The sequence below is a fragment of the Pangasianodon hypophthalmus genome, chromosome 28, assembly GCF_027358585.1.
Source record: "Pangasianodon hypophthalmus isolate fPanHyp1 chromosome 28, fPanHyp1.pri, whole genome shotgun sequence".
Taxonomy (NCBI): Eukaryota; Metazoa; Chordata; class Actinopteri; order Siluriformes; family Pangasiidae; genus Pangasianodon; species Pangasianodon hypophthalmus.
Genome location: NC_069737.1, coordinates 452824 through 476137, shown reverse-complemented (window position 1 = coordinate 476137; position 23314 = coordinate 452824). Strand labels below are relative to the sequence as shown.

The following is a 23314-nucleotide window of genomic DNA, read 5'->3' as shown; positions in this document are numbered from 1 at the left end:
GGAATGTTGAATGCAGGAAGATGCAATTCTGATCTGTTTCTCAGAGCTTTCTGCACTCAGACAGGAAGCAGAACAGGAAATAAACAAACCCGCATGTTTGTAGTGTCTGTTTCAGATAGCACAAAATGTTCAGCACTCATCAGAGAGGGCCGTGGACGCCACATATTTCGCAGTAATTAACCCTGTAGACAGGACAGGAGAGTTATCTGCCCGTGGCCGAGAGCATGGCACAGACAGATAATACTCCAGAGCTGAGGTGGAGCTGTACAGTGAGCCAAGATCATAATATTAAACCTGCTGCGTGAGCTTGGAGATATTTCTAAAGTGAATGGTGGAATGATCACATTACATGCTGCTATACTGTCACATTGTTCAGCTTAGATATAAATAATAGATAAAAATCCCGAAGTGATTCATCCCAGAACACAGGAAACATGATGATTAGACTCTAATCTAGACTCTAATAATTAGAGTGTTTTTTTATGTACCTGCAGTGTTGCTCTGTAGTTTCCTGAGAGCTCGGACGAGTCCCTTGTATCCCTCAAAACTCTTATCGTTTTGGCTGTAGATGAGGATTTTCTTGGCGTCGGTGAACAGCCGGGAGATTCTGTAAGAAACACTGATGGTAAAATAACCAGCAAACCACCAACGTATATATAACTTTTATGTACATTAACTTTCCATTCTGTCTCTTTGAATGCTTTAGTGTAATAAATTTCCATTTCGAGACTTCTGTTAGCAACTGACGTAACGAGATGATAAACATGTAACACAATATCACAGTTTCTGCTTACACATTATTCAAATAACATGGAATTAACACAACATGGAAAATTTGGTTTCCTCTTAATCTTACTTTAGTTATTATATAAGATTATTATTAATTAATAAGCTGAGGTGAGTCGGGACTAGAACTCTAATGGGTACTTGACCTATAGGGGAAATCTTTTTTATTAAGAACCCTACGACAGAGGGGTTTACATTCAGTACAGTCACTCTTCTAGCTCCAATTAGAAGAGAATAGAAGAACCCTTGAGGAACATTTTTTTCTGAGATTCATCTTTATCTATAACAATATGGTACAACATTAATGCTAATATCTACAGATTCACTTAAGGAGATGTATTACAGATTGCGGAATTATGCAAATCTTACATGGAGTCGTTAAAGTTGCCCACCACACCAGGAGTCTCTCCCGGAGTGGGGTACCGGAAGCAGGGGTTGTTGGCATTGCAGATGATTCCCTGTACCCAGGGCAACGTGCCCGCTGATGGCATGGCCTTGTTGGGAAAGTGGCCTAAAGAAGATTTTGTTTGAGACAATGAAAACAAACAGCAGTGAGAAGTAATATTTAATATTTTAATATTTATGTCAGAAAGTTCTTCCCGTACGGAGTTAGTAAGTGATCCAAGAGGTGTTATCGAGATAAATATTGCCAAAGTAAATACTATGAGTACATTCGGACCTCAACAGCTCAGCGTAACTCCCTGGACAGGTTTAAACAAGTTTATCAGGCTGAACTTGCCAATCCAGCCTGGATTTATAAGTGACATAATTTTCTATGTTTTATGAGTATACAGACCAAAGACTCAAGAAAGGAGTGAAGAAACTGTGGAAATCATTTTAGTGCTGCATCACAGTCTCTGCAAAATAACTGTAGTCAACACAAAACTGAACTGCACCATCATTCTCTGTAACACTGAAGAAGATCTGAAGAAAATAGCAGCGTTTCACATGTAGAGTAGCAAAATCATTTTTTTAGCGCAAAATGGAACAAAAATTACCAGAAACATTTTTATAATGTTTATTCAATACTACTGAGTCATGTGTAATAGCTCTTCTTGGAGCTGTTTTGATGTCCTTGACCTTTTTTGAGGCTTGGTGCATGTTCCACAAAAAGCAAACAGTGGATTGATTCAAACACCCCAAGTTCAGGCTAACGCAAACAGAAAACATTATGACCTTGTTAAAATCATTAACTCAACTTAACTCAAGGGTTTTTGGTAAAGTAAGCATTACAGGTCACGATTCTGAATTGGTTTATAAGGTTGAGAAATGTGAGAATCCTACATTTATATCATTGTTTTATGAAGGCAAAGAATGTGATTTGTATCATAATGCAGGTATAACAGTGATATTGTAAACCTGTTTTAGTTAAATAGCACTAAAATATGTCTTTGGTATATAATATAATCTGAATAGAGCCAGTGTCTGCTATTAAGCGAGAACATTTTAGACACAATGAGCTGCAGAAACTTTCACCTGCTTATTTTCAGCGTGGCATCAGCTGAAACCAGATGCGGCTCAAGGGTTCAGAAAGCTCTACAAACATGTTTCAGTTGTCAGAATTATTTTACAGAACGAGATGAAGCACTGCAGGTCACTTACATTCATGCTGTTCATACGGAGGATAGTGGAGTCGCACGGATATCAAAATGAAAAAGATGAAGAGAGGCCAGACGATCTCAATCAGCAGCTGGATCTGAGAGAGAAAACATCATGATTTTAGGGAGTTAATCCTTAAAACATTTCTATCATATATTAGAGTTCAAAGTCTGACAATCTGTACCTACTATTCACAGTTTAAATACATAAAAAATTAAATTTGTTCCATTAAAATACTAAATCACTGTAAGGACTTCGTTGTCTACTCGCAGGCTATGAAGAAAGTGTAACTGAGTGTTTTATTAAAGGCGAGTTGAGATTTGTCTTAGAGCTGATATTATACAGTTTCAGTAGTGACTGTTGCACAAATATACAATTATGTTGAATCTAATCTAATCTAATCTAATGTGTCTAATTACTAAGTGATCCAGATCAGCGTGATCAGAGACCTTTTTTTTTCAAATAAAATTTTCTAATTTAGATCTAACCCCAAAACCACAAGTTAAGCAAGAGTTAACTCCAGGTTTTGGGTTTGGTGTGAAGAAGTGGGAGAGATTCCACGCTTGGATGTGCTTCAAACTTCACATATTTTACTTGAAAGCAAAAATCTGCCGTGCAGCCCGGCAATTTATGCCTGAGATTTGTATGCGGTGTTGATGTGGTTTCCCACAACGAAGTGAAAAGGTTCTCGATAACTCTCTTTGTCCTGTTTACACACAGAGCCGAGGTTCTCCATATCTGCCTCTGTTACTCTTCATGCTAGAACTTTCCTGTTAATAATTAGTTCATCTAATCCAATATGTTATACAAATTTTCTATATATTATATTTTTTCTTGGACTAAATCTGAGGCTGAAATGGCAGCAGGTTAGCAATAAGAGGGATTTTGTGGATGATCCTGATCCCGTCAGCTGTTTGAGACAATCCTCTATTCATGAGTTTGTTCCCAGCTGGCCCTCTACATCTGTCAGATTGACCCCCCAAAGCTGAACACATGCTGCAGGACCGAACCACGCCGTTTTAATGGGGGTGCCTTTACATCCTGCATTAACCACCATTAAATATCTGCTTTCAACTGATGGCAAACTGAGGAATAAAACACTCTGGGACGTGCTGTTATAGAAAAGTAATCAGTGTGATAAAAGTAACTCTTGACATTTATTGTTAAAACCTTTGACATTTATGGTATAAACTCACGGTCTGTCTCCGTCGGTAGGTGAAGTTCTTCCACAGCAGCAAGCCCAGCTGAGTGGAGACAGCCATCTTACCGCGGCTTCTCGCTGCTCGTGCCTCCTCTCTGGACCTGACAACACAACACGAGGTAACGTAAGAATAATGTAAAGCGCTCAGGTGTTCACGCAGTCCCCGATGCCGCTCTTACGCTAACGTAGTCAGACGCCCAGCACAGGGTAGCGCTTCCTATTTGCTGGACAGAACTCACGCCACTCTTATCTCTCAGGGACTCTATAAGATGAGCGATGGGACGAGATCCAAATTCAGCACACACTCAATGTGTAAAGTCAACACAGACCTTCGAACCAGTAAATATTAGAAATGAGGCTCGGAGACGAGTGAACAGAACAGCTACTCACACCGCAGGTTCAACTTCTGCTCTGTACTCAAAAAGGTTCAAGATATTAATTATAAATGCATCCCACACACACACACACACACACACAGATATAAATCACTAAACTGGATCATTGCTTGTCATGGGTTTGTCAAGGCAACTATGAGTTTCACTGTGCACATTATTCACTTTTCCTGGTGAAAATACGCCACACTCCTGAACGCAACACCGCGCTGATAAACACTGGTACAGTTCAGTACATTCGCTGTTTTTGTTTTTTGTGTAGAAGCTGAAACCTTGATGAGACGAGTGAATTAATTGCTAATTGGAAGCCGCAATCGATGTTGACACGACGTGGTGGTGTTTTCTCCAGACTAACACAAGTCAGCATTTTACTCAGACCTGATTTAACAAATCCCAGATCAATGACTATGAAGATAAAAACACATCTACAGCTGTTTATTCACATATTTATGATTATATATACATTAATAATGTGTTAATGTTTATTGTCAGAATTTATACAGTAAATATGTTTGCATATATAAATGCACATATACATACACATTCATTAATTAGTAAATCAATTAATCAATCAGTCAGTCAATAGGCTAATTAAAAAAAATTTAAATTCATATTCCACGTGATCACATTAAATACACACTGATGAGCTCTCGATGTGGCACCAACACGCCTGCATTATTCTCATTATTCTCCTCAAAATCTGTTCAGTGTTAGAGATTTGTATGATTTCTTTCACTCGGAAATGACTCGGGATCATCAGGACCCTGTAAAACATTAACACTGATGCATTTTTCCACTTTTTTTTAATCATATTTGCTTTTATATTACGTGTTATTGTGCTTTTTTTCCCCTAAAAGACACTTCTTCAGTTCAGAATCTATAGTTTACGTGAAATACGTTGTGAATAAAGTTAGCATTAATAATCTCTATCCATGTATTTCTTTGTTCTCAGAGCATTTCTTGAGTTTAATCAGTGTGTTAAAATATAAAAATAGCCATAACTGGATAAATGGTAAAGAAAATATGTAATATGTTTTGAGAAAATACATATATATGTTTAAAATATACACGTTTTAAGTCTGAAAGCGCCTGGTTGATTTCAGTTCGGTTTTCTGAGTTTCTTTGTTCTCAGTGCTTTTTTTTTTTCCCACTATAGGATCCACTCCAGACGGCTTAAATAATAAATTTTTAAAAAATGCCATTTTAGCTTTAAAAATATTCCTAAATGACCTGATTATCTTTAAAAATCTGAGTTAACTGAAGCCTGTTATAAATCTATCACATTTACTTATTTAAAAAAAACATTCCTCCGAGTTTATTTTTCTCATTAGATTTATTTTTCATATTAACAATGTTAGAATGTTTATAAGCAGAATATATTAAGTTTAAACAGGTTTTATTAATTACAGAAAAATGTTCATGGACTGTAAACCATCATAAAGACCCCAGTGAGAGTCTAATGAGGCTCAATAACACAAAGAGATCAGAGGAAGAACAGTGAGTGTGAGATGTGGTGATAAAACAGACACTGTGCATATGATTCAAACTCCTTTTTAAATGAGTGCAAATTGTGTGTGTGTGTGTGTGTGTGTGTGTGTGTGCTGCTTTGTGAAGAGGTTTGAGAGGTTTATGTGTTTTCAGTAAAGGGAGGAGGAGGAGGAGGAGGAGGTTACTGTCGGTCATTTCATGCAGATGTCCAGTTAAACGCACTGTCTTTGTCTTTGTCCTTCAGAATCACAACATCTTCATTTTTAACACAAAAATGACATTTACATTAAACACAGCGCAAATCGCGTGCTTGAGAAATGTGACAGATAAAAAACACATGCAGCCTGAAGCATGAAACATTTCCTGACAAAAAGAAAAGAAAAAAGATGAACACTTCTGTGACCAGAGACAGTCCTGACATCTGCCTGAACTCGGATCTTTACAGCTTTTTAATAAAAAAACTAATTAAACATGAACATGACAGCAGCTCGACATGAAAACATCAACAACAACATCAACAAAAACATCAACAACAACATCAACAACAACATCAACAACAACATAAACAAAGCTCTCACCTGTCACTGCTCTCCGCTTCAGTGTGTGTTCCAGTCAATCTTCATACAGTTTAAATCCTTCACACACACACACACACACACTGGAGATATAAACACACTCACACACACACACTGTCCGGTTCAGTCCTCTGTACTCGGTTCTGTTCTCGCTCTGTGCTTTTTTTCTCTCTCTCCATCCTTTTATAGCAGGAGGGATGTTGCCGCTTTAAGCAGCGGGGTTACTCGCGGTCAAAACCGAGAAACCGACGCCGAGCACGTGCTCAGCCCAAACATCCCTTAAACCGGTAACACACACACACACACACACACACACACACACCCCTCACTCTCTAAAACACACTGTTTATATCATAAATATCTCATCAATAATGTATATAATAAAATCTATGAGATTATTTTATATATATAAAGGCAGTGTTTATTTAATCTGCGCGTCACTGCAGCATCCGAGCCAAATGACCGACAGTAACCTCTCCCTCCTCCTCTTCCTCTCCCTCCTCCTCCTCCTCCTCCTCTTCCTCTCCCTCCTCCTCTTCCTCTCCCTCCTCCTCTTCCTCACTAACACACTCATTTCACACCTCATACAGTTCAGGAGCACTTTCACCTCACCACTTTCACCTTCACTTAAACAGGTGACTCACTTCATAAATACATTCTGTATGAGGATAAAAACAGACAACCAACAAATAAATAATATAAAAATATAAAAAATATAAAAATCAGGTCAAAGACATTGTGACAGAAAGGCAGCCACTGAAATGTCATTCATTATAACTATAATTTATACTGAATATAATCTATTTATCTCATTTATTAGCTTCTTTTGTGTCTCAAGACACAATTATTGCAATTTTGCTTAAATTTCTATTTTTTTCCGCATTCATAACTTTCATTCTTTCTAGATCTTTGAGTCACAAAAACTTAAAAATAAATAAATAAAATATTTCTGTTATACTGCATAACAGAGCAACAATTAAAAATATTAAAATATTTGCATTTATATTACATGTAATAATAATAATAATAATAATAATGTTTATATAACGTCTTTCACAGACTCAAACTTTACAACCTTACATTAAGAAAAATATATATATATTTTTGCAATAATATAAAACAGCTGCAGTTAATATAGAAATGATGAAGTACTTTATACGCTGCATCCTGTGCTGCAGTCACTTAGTTCACTAAAGTTCATGTGAAGTGAATAACTTTACACTGAAACACTGAGGATTAACAGGCATTTGGTGAATATTTTACGAACTGACGCTGAATTATAGGATGAACAAACTGCTTATGAAGCACAGGACAGCATTCAGGCCACTTAATAAGTGATAAAGGAAAAGTGTAACAGTTCAGAAGACACTGAAGACTTCGGCTTTATTACGCAGTGAGTAAGTGCAGACGCTTGAAGCTGCCACGGTGAAGTTAAACGCTGGAGATCACAGCTGCACGTGTTCGAGTTCTCTGTGTCATCGACGACATCTCACTTTAAACACTCAGGAAAATATACAAAAGCACAACAGAATAAAATCTACTGCTCATGATTTATCGTGATCTCACAAACCTCAAAGATATTAGAAACAAAAAATGTATATTTTAACCAAACTCAGATTGTGGATTGTACTGCTGAATGCTGGATTCTGATTGGTCAGAAGGTGCTGATTAGTTTCCTATAACAGCAGCTCTGACAGTAGTGCAGGTTTATATTAATGCACTCGTTCCAATACGTTATCGTTTCTATAGTAACCGCTCATTCACAGGGACGTGTACAGCGGACGCTCCACATAAAGTTCTCTCCAGGGTAAGGAGATAGGAGGTAAGTTTATCTATCATGTTTGGAAGGAGTCTCCAGTGTCAGCGCTTTGTAACAGTCAGAGGTAAAGCTGTAACTTTTCTTCAGGACAGAGGAGTTTACGCTGCTTTGCGGTTTCTCAGTAACATGCGTAACAATAATTTAATAGAAAGGTTTATAGCTGCTATAACCTAAGTGAGAACAGGAACTAACTGGTTTCACTGACGTTCCACAGCATTAAATATAACGAGAAGCAGACGAAACAGTATGACGTGTCGTTCTTTAATATATTTAAAATGGAATTGTTGGCAAATTGCTGTGGTGTAAGTGGAATAAAACACTAGATCAAGAAAAAGAGAAGTACACAGAGGTATATAGCTGTCAGTGAAGTCCTGCAGTGATCGGGTTCACACACACACACACACACACACACACACACACACACACACACACACCAGTTCCCAATCCTGCTGTTGATCTTATGAAACATGGAGGCTCTGTGCCAGCTCCCTGCTGGTTGTGAGTTCAAATCTCTGCACTGTTCAGCTCTATGTGTTGATTTTAGTATAAAATTTAAAAAATGAACTTTCATAAATGTGTCGTGAGACGAATATCACACATGAAGCAACAGCTGTGAGAAAAGGAAATGCTGGTCACAGTAAAGGAGGAAGTGGTGAGCTCAGGGGCATGTGATGAAAGAATGTTCTAGATCTGAAACTACTTCATGTCCATCTCTAAGACCAGCTGGTCATTTTATTTCAGAAAAGCGAGATTTGTTTGTGTTTAAAGCTGAACATGTTCTAATAAATGGACAGCTTTGTGCAAGGACGCGGGGAGGAGGAGCGCTGAGGACGAGATAATAATAATCTCATATAGAGAAACAAATGAAGAAACTTTAAAATGAACACAGTCTCTGTTATCAACAACCTTATGCTGCTTAAAATCCCAGCACCCCAAAAAAATAAATAAAATAAAATAAAATAAAACCCTTTCCCACATTATTTTGCAAGCATCATTTGAGCAAATCCCATATTTTAATCCATTCCATAATCTCATGATCTCAATATTCATTATCATAAAAATAATCCACAGTATCAGCAGGGGTTTCCACACACACACACACACACACACACACACACACACACACACACAGTGGGCCCACTCTGTGTCACACAGCTGATGGTGTTGCCCTTTTAAGACTGCAGTGATGTGGTTCTGAGTGAATTATTAAAAAAACAACACCGAGTAAATAAAGAGATAATCATAAAACTGAGCTTATTACATTACACAGTGTGTAGAGGAATAAAATAAAGCACAGCTTGGTCTGAGGATGAGGAAGAAACAGACACTAAACACATCTTCTTCACTGCTGTGTGTTGGACAGAGCTGCAGTTTGCCCGATAGTAACCTCAAAAAAAAAGGGGGGGGGGGGGGCCTAAATATAGCTCTATACACCAATACACAACATCACATGCACAAGCAGAGAACAAAAGCACAAAATAACACACACATGGATGAAGATACAGAATATGGATGCATTAGTTTGTTGTCAGTGACATAAAATGCAGAATTGAGCTTAAAATTCCTCAAAATAAAGAGCTGAAAAGTGGGCGGGGCTTATACACGAGCTCCTGCACTATTACAGGTTTATTACAATGCTGTATTATTATTATTATTATTATTATTATTATTATTATTATTATTCATCCAAACGCGGCAGTAATGTGTGTAAGAGAAGAGAGGAGTCTCTGCAGTCTGCGCCATGACCGACAGTAACCTCTCTCTCTCTCTCTCTCTCTCTCTCTGCAAACTGGGTGAAAGGGGAACATGACGTCATCAGAGCAGGACCCACACACACACACACACACACACACACACACACATGAAGTGTGTAGGCGGAAATTCTTCACCTGAATAAAATATGATATAGAGTGTAAACGTGTCTCTGAGCTGCTCTCAGGTTTTCAGCACAAAATGGCCGCCTTCCTTCTGCTAGTGTGTGTGTGTGTGTGTGTGTGTGTGTTTTCATTTAATCTCATTTTACATTTCAAACCTGCACACACACACACACACACACACAAACATACACACACATGTACACGTACACTCACCGACCACTTTATTAGGAACACCTGTACCCATCATGCCACCATGCGACAGCAGCACAATGATCAGATCTCAGCGTAATGTTCACACCAGACATCAGAATGGAGGAAATGTGATCTCGTGATCTCAGTGACTTTACCGTGGCATGGCTGCTGGTTTCGAGTCTTTCAGAAACTGCTGATCTCCTGGGATTTTCACACACAACAGTCTCTAGGTCAGGGGTTCACAAACATTTTGGGCAAACAACCACAAATGGACATCACAAATCATCTGTGACTCCAGGCTTTGTCTACTGTCCATATTTTTCATCCCGGATTTGTAACTACTGTAATGATTTGAACAGTTTATTAATTATATGTACAATGTGTAATGTACAGTGAGTGACTAAAAAACAAAGGAATATTCCTGACTGATTTGCGAGTCTAGTAGGTAGTGTTGTGTTGTTACAGGAAAGCGCTCCACGCCGGGGTGGTGTGACGAGCTCAGCGTCTCTCTTCAGACTTTTCTCTGTCGTTGTGAATGTTGTCATGAACGGCGTCTCAAATAAAAAATCTTTGACTTTACATTCAACAGTATTTACTAATTTGGGAATATCTGCTAGTTTACACAGAAAGGTGTGAAAAACAAAACCCATCCAGTGAGTGACGACAGAGGTCAGACGAGAACAGACAGACTGGCTCGAGCTCACAGGAACGCGACTGTAACTCAAATAACCACTCTTTATAACCGTGGTGAGCAGAAAAGCATCTCAACATGTCAGACCTTGAGGCAGATGTGCTGCTACAGCAGAGGACCGCAGCAGGATCCACTCCTGTCAGCCAGGAACAGGAATCTGAAGCTGCAGTGGACACACACTCCCCAAGCCTGGACAGATGAAGGTCAGGTAAAGATCAGGAGATGTTTTTATAATATTCTACATCTTATGGTTCATCCTGTTCATGTTCTTCAGCACTGGAATATAATAAATATGATAAAGTTTTAATATATTTTTCAGTCCATGGCTGCTTATCTTCACTTCCTGTCACATGATCTGACTTTCAAGGCTGGTCAGTTCACAGAAAATCAACTGTGCAGCTTTTTACCCAATTCCTGGCAACGTTCTGCGTGTTTTTTAGAAATGTCCTGCAAAGAGCCAGTGAACTTCCAGAGTGTGTCCTCACCTCGTCACATCAGTCTCTCGTCACTGCAGAGCTTTTACACACAAAGTTCACCTCAGTGTGTCGCAACATCATTAATAACATTCATAACATTTTCATAAACACAGTCACAAAATAGTCACATACATAAATCTCTCAAGATCTATTTATTTATTTATTTATTTATTTATTTATTCTCCTGACATTTCTTTTCCTTTCTCCCATCTCCTTTTTTTTACCTTATTGCTTTCTTTCCTTTCTGTTTTCCTGTTTTCTTTCTCTTCTTCTTTTCTTCTCTTTCTTTCTTTCCTTCCTTTTATTTCCCATTTTTCTTTTTCTATCTATCTATCTATCTATCTATCTATCTATCCCTCTGTCTCTGTAACATTTTTCCACAGCTGTGTCTGGGAGTAAAACACTTTCATTACTGCTTTAAACCTTCATCTGGAATCTCCATTTTTCTCCACAATGCAGAAGGTAAAAATATATGTATATATATATGTGTGTGTGTGTGTGTGTGTGTGTGAGTGAGAGAGAGAGAGAGAGAGAGAGAGAGAGGGGAAAAGTTAAACAACCTTCAGAGACACTGGCGCCATCTAGCGGTCAAAAGTAACAACATAAACACATTATGCACTTAACAGGGGTAAATGTTTATAATTTAATAAAATATTTGTCAGTTCTGTATCACAGTGAATGTTGTATATCAGTGATTCCATCATTACACATATCGATAAAAAGGTATGTGAATAAACAGGAACAGTTAAAGTAAATTCCATAATTATTGGCACCCTTCTAGGAAACAGGCAAATAAATTAAACATAAAAATATAAAATAAAATAAATAATCTATTCATAATTTCTACTCAGACAACTGCAAAAACTACTGAAGGACTATGTCTGTATGTGGCAAAATTATTAGCACCCTAAAAAATTAAATGTAAATAAATTATTTTAAATATTATTTCGTTATAACTCTATTGTTGCTCTTTGTCAAGCATCATGTTTTCCTCTGCTTCATTCATTTGCATTTTATAATCAGGGTGCTGCATAAAAATCGCACTAATGAAGAAAAAATATTGAAATTAAAACTATACAGCGTGCACATGTGATTAAACTGCATGTTTATTAATGTTTGCACATTTTCATGAAGGGTGCCAATAATTATGGCGGTCGGTCTTAAAGACGTTATAGACATGCTCCAGGGAGTCGCAGCACTGTGTAATAAACCACACTTCCCTGAATGAAGTGCACTACACAGGGTGTAAATCTCTTCTGCACTAGAAAGCCATGTAGAGATCAAGCCTCGCCTCTTCTGACGTCATCAGCCCAATCCGCCAATCGGGAAGAGGTTTAACATAGATCTGATCTGGGATCTGTTGTGACGTCATAAACTGCGCCAACGCTACATAGTGGCAGTAAATTCCGGAAGTAAAGCAGGAAACTGAAGCGGAGGAAGAGAGGAGAGAAGTTTATTTTCTTTTGCTGTTAGAGATTTCTCTCTCTCTCTCTCTCTCTCTCTCTCTCTCTCTCTCTCTCTCTCTGTTTTTTTGAGAGATCGCGTGCAGTGGATTTATTCCACATGCGGATTTCTGAGTGTTAGATGTTCAGCTCTTGTGTTGTGTGTTAGATTTGCAGAAGACTCCTCCCTGTTCAGTGTGTGTGTGTGTGTGTGTGTGTGTGTGTGTGTGTGTGTGTGTGTGTGTGTTTATTGCTGAACTCTGCTATGGGGTGTTGTGGGAGCACAGGGGTGAGCACTGCAGCTTCTTACTTCACATTTTACAGCATAAAATAAAGAGTGTGATTTATCCAGGCTGAGACTGTGTTTAATTCTAAACCCACAAACAGGGACGATGGTCACCATGATGATGAGTCTCTCATGCATGCAGCTCGGTGCAGTGTGGAGTCCACATTCAGGAAAATAAATCTTTTCTTTTCTTGTTTATCAGAAAACTCGAGAGTGGAAGCCGTTAGAGGATCGAAAATGCACAGACATCCCCTGGCTCATCCTCTTCACTTTATTCAACATGGGAATGGTGAGTGATGTTACTGTTAATATTAATATTAAATCCCTCTCTATATTAAATCTTCTTTTATCCAAAGCAACTTGAAAGCAGAATCTAATCTAATGCAGTGTAAAGAAGGACAGTACACTTATTCACGTGCTTTGATAATATATATATATATATATACAGTTCTGTGCAAAAGTCTTAGGCACGTGTAAAGAAATGCTGTAGAGTAAAGACGCCTTCAAATATAATGAAATTAAATGTTTCTACATTAAAAAAATCCTATAAAGAGCAGTAAACAGTAATAAATGAAACAAAGTCAGTATTTAATGTGACGATCCTTCACTTTAAATAAATAAAGCAGTATGTGAGGTGCAGTGTGTGCAGTTTTATAAGGAAATGAGCTGGAAGTGTTACTGAGCATCTTGCAGAAGCAGCCACAGTTCTTTTGGAGACTTTGACTGTCGACTCGCTTCTTATTTCTGCAGCGAAACCCAGCAGCCTTCATTATGTTTTTATCTGAAAAGTGTCTCTTATGGAATCTGCTGCTTTCTTTACTGACATACAAACATTTTTCTGTAACGTTTCATTCTGTGCTGGAAAACTAATGTTTGGAATCTAAAATGGTTTTGTACTGAATCAATAATGTAGAAGCCAGAAAATACAAATCTATAACAAAGTTTGTACTTAAAAAAAAGCAGGGTGCCAAGACTTTTGTACAATACTGTGTGTATATATATATATATATATACACACACACACACACACACATAGTTTTGCATATATACTTCCTAAAATGTTTTAATCTTTTCTTTGTTTGTTTTTGGCTCCAGTGTCGCACTTTATTAAACACCCACAAGAAACATCAGAACCTCTGAGAAGCTCAAAAACACTCTTTCACTGTTTATTAGAGTTCATATTTACGTTCTCCAGGCGTCTGACGCCCTCATGGTTATTGGCCTTATTATAAATATGAGTAAAGCATGCATGTGCATGTGGCACTTTCTAAACCAGTGTTTGTTTTGTATTTTCTCTGTCATCATGTGTCATTAATTTTAGTTTTGTAAATACAGCTCCTTTACATTTTTAAATCAGTTTACATTTTCTAAGTGAATTTTTTTAACGTGGATTTCTGATAGCTTGAATTTTTGAACCAGAAATCATTAAAAAAAACATCAAATTTACACACTTTTTTTTCCAAAAATTACAAATTCAGGTTCAGGTTCTGTTGACTCTGATTTCATTCCATAATTAGACAATCACAGAAATCAGAGAAATGCTAGATACATTTTAAAACAAACACACACCGTAAAAATAAAGCTGCTAAATTACTAACTACTTTCTCATTTTCATTCTGTCCAGCTTCTGACTCTTCTCCAACTAATCCATCACGGACACCAAGGACCTGTTGCGATTCTGTTAAATTATCTTCTTTCTTGTTGTTTCTCCATCAGCTCTTCATCTGCGGCTTCGCCATATCGACCGGCGCGGCCTCCAGACTCGTCTCAGGATACGACAGTTACGGCAACATCTGCGGCCAGAGGAACACTGAAATTCCCGGGATCAAACTCAGCGGCCGGGACCAAACCTCAAATAAGTGCGTAATGTCACCATCAGTTACGACGTCACTTACCAATAACATTCAGGAAGGACACGATCCACTGACCGTTCTTAAAAACAGAAGATAAAGGGGTTTGCTAGCCAGCGTAAATGTCTGAGGTTAATTAAACAGTGAAAATAAGTTTATCGTTATTGGAAGCAGGTAATATATAATTATGTTGTTAGACACTGATGTGATTAATTTAGTTATCAGGTTAGATGGATAACTAACTGCTTCTTTACTTAATAACAGAACACTTACGCCTGTTAGTGTGCGATTAAATACTAGACTCAGCTTTCTGCTCCTTATGATCTGGGTTTAGGACATTCTCAGATCAATTTAATGAGGAAATTTTATGTCTTTCCCTTTAAAAATAAGCTTTAAGGTTAAAGAAACAAGTATATAGTTGGAGTTACACCCTGTCGTTTAATCTCTTGTTTTTGACCAGTACGTTCAGAGTTTCCTGTTTTTGTTCTTTTGTTTGTTTTGCTTCACCCACTGGACCGTATAGTTATTGCACGCTCAGGTGTGTAGAGTCTTCCTACTTTCACACACCTGCTGTAGGTCACAGAGCCGATCGCCAGCTGGAAGTGTGCAGTGGAGCACTGGAGAGGGCTCGATACTCTTCTTTAACACGGCTAAATGAGACTTGTTTTGCTCTGTAGAGTAGTTTTTAGATTTGTGCTGCATGAAGCTCTGAACTGACTGCAGTTTTACAGGTTCTTTGTGTTTTTGCCTTTAAGGCAAACGAATCAGATCTACACGGCAAACGCCGGCCATTTTCTCCTCCAGCCTTATCAGTTAAAAGAACACTTTGTATTTGCAAAAAATATGTTTTGCAGTAAGTTATATCTGTAGTGTTGATATTTTTTCTTAATATCTCTATATTATTTTTTTGGCTTTGTTGATGTGATACGTTGACTTAGAGCTGATCTGATGATAAATCAGAAACTTGTATAACTTTTTATATTTTCTACTCTTCCATCCTGCAGGTACGTGTTTTTCCTCGATCCCTGTAACATTGACATCGTGAAGAGGAAAATCAAATCTATAGCTCTGTGTGTCTCCAAATGTCCAGAAACACAACTACAGACGTATGACGATCTCAAAAGGTTTTCAGAGACCAACGGTAAGCGTTTAATCAGCTTTCTAATGTTTACAACACAGATCAGTGTTAATCTTTCACATTTAAACAAAAGCAGATACATTAGCAAATCATCTTCTTCTTCTATCTCAGGTTTGGAAAAGTGAAAAACGAAAACATTTGCTAATAATAAGTGAAGTAACAGTCAGATTCCATACAAGCTTTTCCTTATAAACTTATAAAAGCAGACAGAGTTAGAGATGTGAAAGCTGTAACAGCTCAGGGATTTTTATTATTATTATTATTATTATTATTTTATATTTTTTTTGTTTTGTTTTCAGGATCTAATTTGTGTTCCTATGAGCTCAGTCCGGACAGATATCCTGACGATCCGGACAGAGCCACGAAATGCCCCAAGCTTCCGGTTCCTCCCAGGCAAAGACATTATTCCCTCTTCATCCAGTTACAGATTAAATACATTACTCATTACTCTTCATGTTCATATCGAAAAGATCCTTCAGAGTGTTGATGAGCTGAGAGCAAATGTTTGTATGCCTTTGAAGAAGACAAAGGAATTTAATTTATAGCATTTTTAATTTAGTGTGAATTTGGCTTCAGAGATGTCTAACTTTCACTTTACTTTACATTTAACATGGTAAATGCAGTTACCCCGGCTTTACCCCGGCTTTACCCCGGCTTTAGTCCAGCTTTACCCCAGCTTTACCCCGGCTTTACCCCGGCTTTAGTCCAGCTTTACCCCGGCTTTACCCCGGCTTTACCCCGGCTTTAGTCCAGCTTTACCCCGGCTTTACCCCGGCTTTAGTCCAGCTTTACCCCGGCTTTAGTCCAGCTTTACCCCAGCTTTACCCCGGCTTTACCCCGGCTTTACCCCGGCTTTAGTCCAGCTTTACCCCGGCTTTAGTCCAGCTTTACCCCGGCTTTACCCCGGCTTTACCCCAGCTTTAGTCCAGCTTTACCCCAGCTTTACCCCAGCTTTACCCCAGCTTTACCCCAGCTTTAGTCCAGCTTTAGTCCAGCTTTACCCCAGCTTTACCCCAGCTTTACCCCAGCTTTACCCCAGCTTTACCCCAGCTTTAGTCCAGCTTTACCCCGGCTTTACCCCAGCTTTACCCCAGCTTTACCCCAGCTTTACCCCAGCTTTAGTCCAGCTTTACCCCGGCTTTAGTCCGGCTTTAGCCTGAAGTGAGTACCACAGTAAAAATTGGCAGAATATTTAATACTAATCTGTTTTTTTTTTTCCTCTCTCAGTAAGTCTTTACCGATCTTCCACCGCTGCACTCCGACCGACATCTCCTGCTTCTCCAAGTTTGCCGAGGCTCTCATCACGTTCGTCAGCGACAGCAGCGTTCTGCACAGGGTCATCACTGGGGTCATGACCTCCAAGGAGATAATTATGGGACTGTGTTTGCTTTCGCTGGGTAAAAACTCTCTCTGTGTCGCTATTCAGTGCTTTTCAGCTTAGCTCTCAGTGTCCTTGAAATGCTGCTTGGGTTTTTTGGTTTTTGTATTATTGACTGTAATGTTAAAGATCTCAGCCTGTGAGACTCTAAGACTCTAAGACGACTCGACATGTATAGTCATGAACAGTGTCCTGGACAACAGTTTACTGAGAATGAGTGAGAACCTTGATGAGGTTATTGTTATCCTGTATGTTTAATATTCCTCTTTTCTGGTTTTCATTGCAGTTCTGTCCATCATTCTGATGGCAGTGATCCGCTTCATCTCAGTAGTTCTCGTGTGGCTGCTCACCGCCGTTGTGGTTCTCGGTTCCTTAGGTTGGTTTTTGGGAAATAGTTACACTGAAATTGCACCACAGACTCTTTACAAACTCACCGTGCAAATACACACTCATACACACTCATATTGTAAAGAGTGAACTGAACTGAACACACTGGAGTATAACGTGTGTTATATGGAGATATAAAGTGTGTTGTATGTAGAAGATTAGGCTAATTCTAGTAATATGAAGATTTTATCAGCACACACTCACTGACTCGATTGCTGACTGCCTTCTAAATATTATTTTTTGAGTAGTATAATGCAGGTTTTTCTTCTCTCAGGTGGGACTGGAGTTCTCTGGTGGCTTTATGTGGACCACCGAAACTCTGTCAACGCCACGCTGCCTGCTAATGAGCTAGCGGTGGCTATGGATAACCAGAAAGCTCTGCTTATCTACGCTATAGCAGCTACAGTCTTCACGGTACTGAACTTAATCTTCTTCTTGTTCTTATTGTTCCTTATTGATATCTCTAAACAGATTCATTAGTATCAAACACTTAAAATATAAAATTCTTGTTTTCCGTAATTAAAATTTGCCGTACTCTAAACGTCTTCTGATTTTTGGTAGCATCATTGCACGAGTGATTTGAATAGAAATATAAATAGCCAGTATATCATGTGGTCATCGTTTCTCTTCCCACTCAGCCAGTGGAAATGCTGAGCTCGGGGAAAACTTTGTGGCACAGAAGGAAGTTGTGTGGTTTTTTTTGTTTTTTATTTTGTGCTTAAAATTAACCTGACTGTTGTATTGCATTAGATTTAAATAAAATGATCTTGCGCAGTGGAACATCTCGAGTGATGCACAGAGCATTAGTGGTAATATTTTTCGTACTGATCCATGTTTTTAATCCGTCAGGCGATCCTGCTGCTGCTGCTGTTCTTCATGAGGAAGCGTGTAGCTCTGACCATCGCTCTGTTCCATGTGGCCAGTAAAGTGTTCGGTTCTCTTCCTCTGCTGGTTCTGCAGCCCTTCTGGACCTTCCTCATGCTCATGTTCTTCTGGGTTTACTGGATCACCGTGCTGCTTTTTCTCGGCACTGCAGGTCTGTGTTCCGTCCGGTCCGAGTTATACCGAGCTGTTTAACACTCGTGAGCGTCGCTGTGGACGTCTCTGTACTGAAGCTCTCATTTAAACCTCTAGGGGGCGACAAACTGCTCACAGAAACACGGCGGTGATCTTAGGATCCGATTTCACTGATTGATTTTTAGTGTTAGAAATAAATGGCTGATGGTAAATCTTACAGTAGATGTGTTTTCTGTTTCTTGTGGACTTTTTATTGAGCCTGGCGAATTCCTCATCTCTGTAACGACAATATATTCCACTTAAATTGGACTTGGAATTAAACTAGACTGTAAGTTCTACTGAAATTCAGCTTAAATGTGAGATAAAATGGACTTAAATGTTTAAGGTTGATTTCAAGTCCATGTCCATGAATTCCTCCAAGCTTGTTCTTGGGTGATCTTCACCAGCCCTGTGTTCTCTGTTCTGGAAGATAAAGTCCCAGTCTCCTGAGGTTCTGCATGTCCTACATCATTTTATACCTTTATTGGTTTAGTGAATAATGGCTTTAGGATGAAGTGGAGAGATGATCGTATAGATTAATGCAGGGGTCAGGCGCATGTTTTCATTCCAGCCACATTGATAGCTGATTGGAGACCAAGATAATCTGAATAAACGAGTGGAGTGGGTGTGAATCCTGCTCGGTTGGAACGAAAGCCTGCATCTACAGCGACCCTTTGCGGATAAGATTGAAGACTGCTGGATTAACGTGTGATGTGTCTCTGTTCCACAGGAAGTGCAGTGAAGAATAATCAGACGGGGCTGGTGGAGTTCCAGATGAACGGGCCGTTACAGTACATGGTGTGGTACCACGCCGTCGGTCTCATCTGGATCAGCGAGTTCATCCTGGCCTGCCAGCAAATGACGATAGCAGGGGCGGTCGTTACGTATTACTTCACCAGGTAAGAGGTCAGAGGTCAGAGGTCATACCACACAAATGTCTGTGGATTTCATTCACTCAGGTTAAGTTTAGTGACGAGTCCCAGAGATGTTTCACACTCATCTGTAACACCACAAGCCAATAAATCACTCTTACATAATCATATACAGTATGTAAATAATAAACTTACTGATACCATCCTGAAGTTGATTATTTTCCTATAACAGCACGTCCCCAAGTGGTTTATTCCCCTTATACCACAGAAACTTACCAACAATTACATTTTTTAATTTATTAAACGATGTGTCATAGTTTTTATCCATTTATAGTTACATTTAATGTTGTGGAACATCAGTGAAACGAGCTAGTTCCTGTTGTCGCTTACGTTATAGCAGCTATAAACACTCGTTTCCTCACCAGCCTCTTTATTCTCTCTCTTCGAGTTAATAAGACAAAAAAACCCCGCAGCTCGACATGTTACTGAGAAACTGCAAAGATGCGTAAACTCGTCTGTCCTGAAGATGTCGGAGCTTTACCTCTGACTGTTACAAAGCTCTGACACTGGAGACTCCTTCCATACATGTTAAATAAATAATGTCTCCTTACAGAAAACATTAAAAATAGTTTATTATCAGTGGACCGTTCGCTGTACATGTCCCGAACGAGAGCATTAATATAAACCTGCACTACTGTCAGTGCTGCTGTTATAGAAAACTAATCAACACCTTCTGACCAATCACAGTCCAGAACTCAGCAGCGCTGTTGTTTGCTTTGCTATCCCCTCCTGTGTGACAGAGATAAGTCTCAGCTTCCTCTGACGCCCATCTTGTCTTCAGTGATGCGTCTGATGCGTTATCACCTCGGCACGGTGGCTAAAGGAGCGTTCATCATCACGCTGGTGGAGATCCCACGCCTCGTCCTCACCTACATACACACCCAGCTCAAAGGCAGCGTGAGTCAGAGTCACTGTGTACACTCTCATTTCACAGAGCTCGCTGACGTGGCGTCGTATCCGCGTTACTGTAGGGTTTTTAATCATTTCAGCGTGAATGTAATTTATTGTAGGAAAACGCCTGTGCTCGCTGCATGCTGAAAGCGTGTGTGTGCTGCCTGTGGTGTCTCGAGAAGTGCCTCAGTTACCTGAACCAGGTATATATACACACACACACACACACACACACACACACACACACACACAGGTTACTGATGAATTTTAAAGCTGGCCTTTGTTTTATCACTACTGATGTATTTATCCAGAGAAGTCATGCACATGAATAATCTTTATGGAGTCCAAACCCACTGCTGCAAACTGTTTTTGTTTCAGTTACAAAAATCCAATTGGACAAAATTCATACTTACTATTCAAGAATCTATAGCTGTGATAAATACTGGTTTCAAATTCTCATAAGAAATGACAATATACAGTATCTCAATATACCATTCACACACATTTTAAATCCTATTTTAAATTATTTTATTATTAACTCATATTAATCATGAATCAGTACATTGTTCTATGTATAATGGCTTATTGCTTGTAATGTTTTAATAACTTTTAATGGATGTAATGTTATAGATGGAATCGTGTGCTGGAATTATAATTTATAATAACAAAATTCTTTGTTTTTTTGATAAATGATGGTAAACAGGTCATGGTCATCACTCAGATTTTTGTGCATTTGATGTTAAATTTTGAGATAAATTTTATTAAAGTGATCTTGTTCTTTTCTGGAGAACGCCTACGTCGCTACGGCGATTAACAGCACCAGCTTCTGCACGTCTGCTCGAGACGCCTTCATCATCCTCGCTGAGAACGTGCTGCGTGTTGCCACCATCAACTCCGTAGGAGACTTCGTCCTGTTTCTGGGAAAGGTGCGACTGTGAGCTGATGAACAGCATGTTCTTTTATTTTCCCTGGAGAGCGAGAAAACTGGAATTTGCATTGTTTTGACAAATTGTTATTTAAGAGCAAGAACATTTCTAATCGCTCATTGCATTTGTGTTCAGGAGTAATCTGACACTGCGATGTTACATGTACGATAATATTCATGATAGTATGAAAATGTCGTAATTATCTCGATGTGGAGAGTTGGAGCTGCTCTGTGTTTGGATTCTCAGATCCTGATCGTCTCGTGCACTGCGTTTGCGGGTGTGTTAGCGCTGAATTACCAGCGGGAGTACACGGTGTGGGTTCTGCCGCTCATCATGGTGTGTGTGTTCGCCTTCCTGGTGGCACACTGCTTCCTGTCCGTGTTCGAGATGGTGGTGGATGTTCTCTTCCTCTGTTTCGCCATCGACACCAAGTACAACGACGGCAGCCCCGGCAGAGAATACTACATGGACAAAGCACTCATGGTAACCCTTAACAAACGGTTAACATCTATTGCTTGTAGAAAATGTCTCCTGATGCAGTTCTCAGACAAATCTACACTAGAATCTGCTGCTCCTTTATAACGGAACTAAACCGGATCCTTTTAATAAACCCTTTTACTCAGAGAACTTAATCTCAGGATGATCTGGCATCACTGTGTGGTGTGATGAAGTGGAGTTACTGCTACCAGCCTGAAGTTGATTATTTTCCTATAACAGCATATCCTCAAGTGTGTTATTCCTCTGACACAACAGCAATTTGATAATTACAATTTTTTTTATTTATTATATATTGTAAGATCGTATATTACATCCATTTATAGTTACTTAATTTAATGTTGTGGAACGTCAGTGAAACGAGTTAGTTCCTGTTGTCACTTACGTTATAGCAGCTATAAACTCTCGTTCCCTCACCAGCCTGTCTTCTTTATTCTCTCTTCTGAAGTTAATAAGAAAAAAAAGCAGCTTGTTACGTTACTGAGAAACCGCAAAGAAGCGTAAACTCCTCTGTCCTGAAGATGTCGGAAAACTTTAAACTTTTGGGAAAAAATAAAACTTAACATTTATAACAGAAAAGTTACAGCTTTATCTCTGTTACACTGAGTGTTGACACTGGAGACTCCTTCCATAAACGTGATAGAAAGTAAAGGAGAGTGTAGCTCGTGTAGGTTATTCTCTCGGGGGTTGAACAGACAGTGATGTTGTATTTTTGTGACTCTGCAGGAGTTTGTGGAGAGCAACAGGAAGGCCGAGGCTGCGGGGAGGAAGGCAGAAGGTGGAGACAGCAGGGAGATGAAACCCATGGTACATCCGTTCTTTAATTCTGTTCTTTACTTCTGTTTTAATGTTTTAATCCGTGAAATTAATCGCTGTTCATGTTTTGTGTTTCAGACCGCAGGAGGGACGTTAGCGTAAAGATAAACTTCATCAGGTGCTACTGATTTTATCTCAACACTCCAGGGATGTTTTTTTCTTTATGTAGTTAATAAATGTGTAACTACATAACTGGGCACTGGCGCTATGCATACGTGTATAGACTGTCGTATTTGTAAAGATGGTTAGCAATAATATTTTGTATATTTTTAGTCATTTTATACGTGTTTTTTTTACTTAATCATGTTGTCTTTTTATAATATTGTCATACAGGTGCTTTAGGTTGGTCCATATATAGTGTGCTTTACTTTACTTTACTGACAAATTATCTAATAAGAATTAGCTAGACAAATCTGTAACACTTCTCTGTTCGTCGAGCCTATTGTGTGTCCGGTTTGACGAGAAAAATGATGATGAGCTCTGATTAAATGGTGATTAAAAGGTTTTATTGACTGTTACATGAATGTCATGTTGTGCCGTTTCAGGTCAGGTCGTAACGTAATGCTGTAGTGGGTTCTTTAAAACCTGCGGATAAATACTTCATGTTATACGCACAGCTGT

The 23314-nt window shown here is 39.0% G+C and overlaps 2 protein-coding genes across 3 annotated transcripts in view; one reads left to right on the top strand and one right to left on the bottom strand.

Moving 5' to 3' along the window:
* The window catches only part of abca1a (ATP-binding cassette, sub-family A (ABC1), member 1A), a 29636-nt gene extending 23426 nt beyond the window's left edge, over positions 1-6210 (bottom strand). The window contains exons 1-5 of the mRNA XM_026910798.3: positions 6045-6210; positions 3582-3687; positions 2389-2482; positions 1156-1297; positions 489-607 (exon numbers count right to left, since the gene is read on the bottom strand). Coding sequence (XP_026766599.3) covers positions 489-607; positions 1156-1297; positions 2389-2482; positions 3582-3647 — 421 coding nt within the window. The 5' untranslated portion in view covers positions 3648-3687; positions 6045-6210. The remainder of the gene's footprint in view (positions 1-488; positions 608-1155; positions 1298-2388; positions 2483-3581; positions 3688-6044) is intronic.
* Positions 6211-12496: 6286 nt separating this feature from the next.
* slc44a1a (solute carrier family 44 member 1a) lies at positions 12497-23211 on the top strand. Of its 2 annotated transcripts, none has more exons than XM_026910799.3 (16): positions 12497-12827; positions 13027-13113; positions 14541-14683; positions 15679-15815; positions 16112-16205; positions 17040-17209; positions 17477-17566; positions 17852-17991; positions 18427-18613; positions 19364-19532; positions 20306-20462; positions 20576-20659; positions 21245-21382; positions 21629-21865; positions 22604-22684; positions 22772-23211. In XM_026910799.3, the coding sequence occupies exons 1-16, from the start codon at positions 12804-12806 to the stop codon at positions 22793-22795; spliced, it is 1962 nt and encodes a 653-aa protein (XP_026766600.2). In that variant the 5' UTR covers positions 12497-12803; the 3' UTR covers positions 22796-23211. The 2 variants fall into 2 exon arrangements, with proteins under 2 accessions (XP_026766600.2, XP_034158105.1); XM_034302214.2 differs by having other exon boundaries at positions 12529-12564.
* The last annotated feature ends 103 nt before the right edge of the window (positions 23212-23314 follow it).

What these genes read in the sequence shown, in the direction of transcription:
- slc44a1a (XM_026910799.3), top strand. Translation starts at nt 12,804, where the DNA reads ATGGGGTGTTGTGGGAGCACAGGG. An exon ending in ACATGGACAAAGCACTCATG is followed by an intron (nt 21,866 to 22,603) that starts GTAACCCTTAAC and finishes GTGACTCTGCAG; the next exon opens with GAGTTTGTGGAGAGCAACAG. An exon ending in GCAGGGAGATGAAACCCATG is followed by an intron (nt 22,685 to 22,771) that starts GTACATCCGTTC and finishes TTTGTGTTTCAG; the next exon opens with ACCGCAGGAGGGACGTTAGC.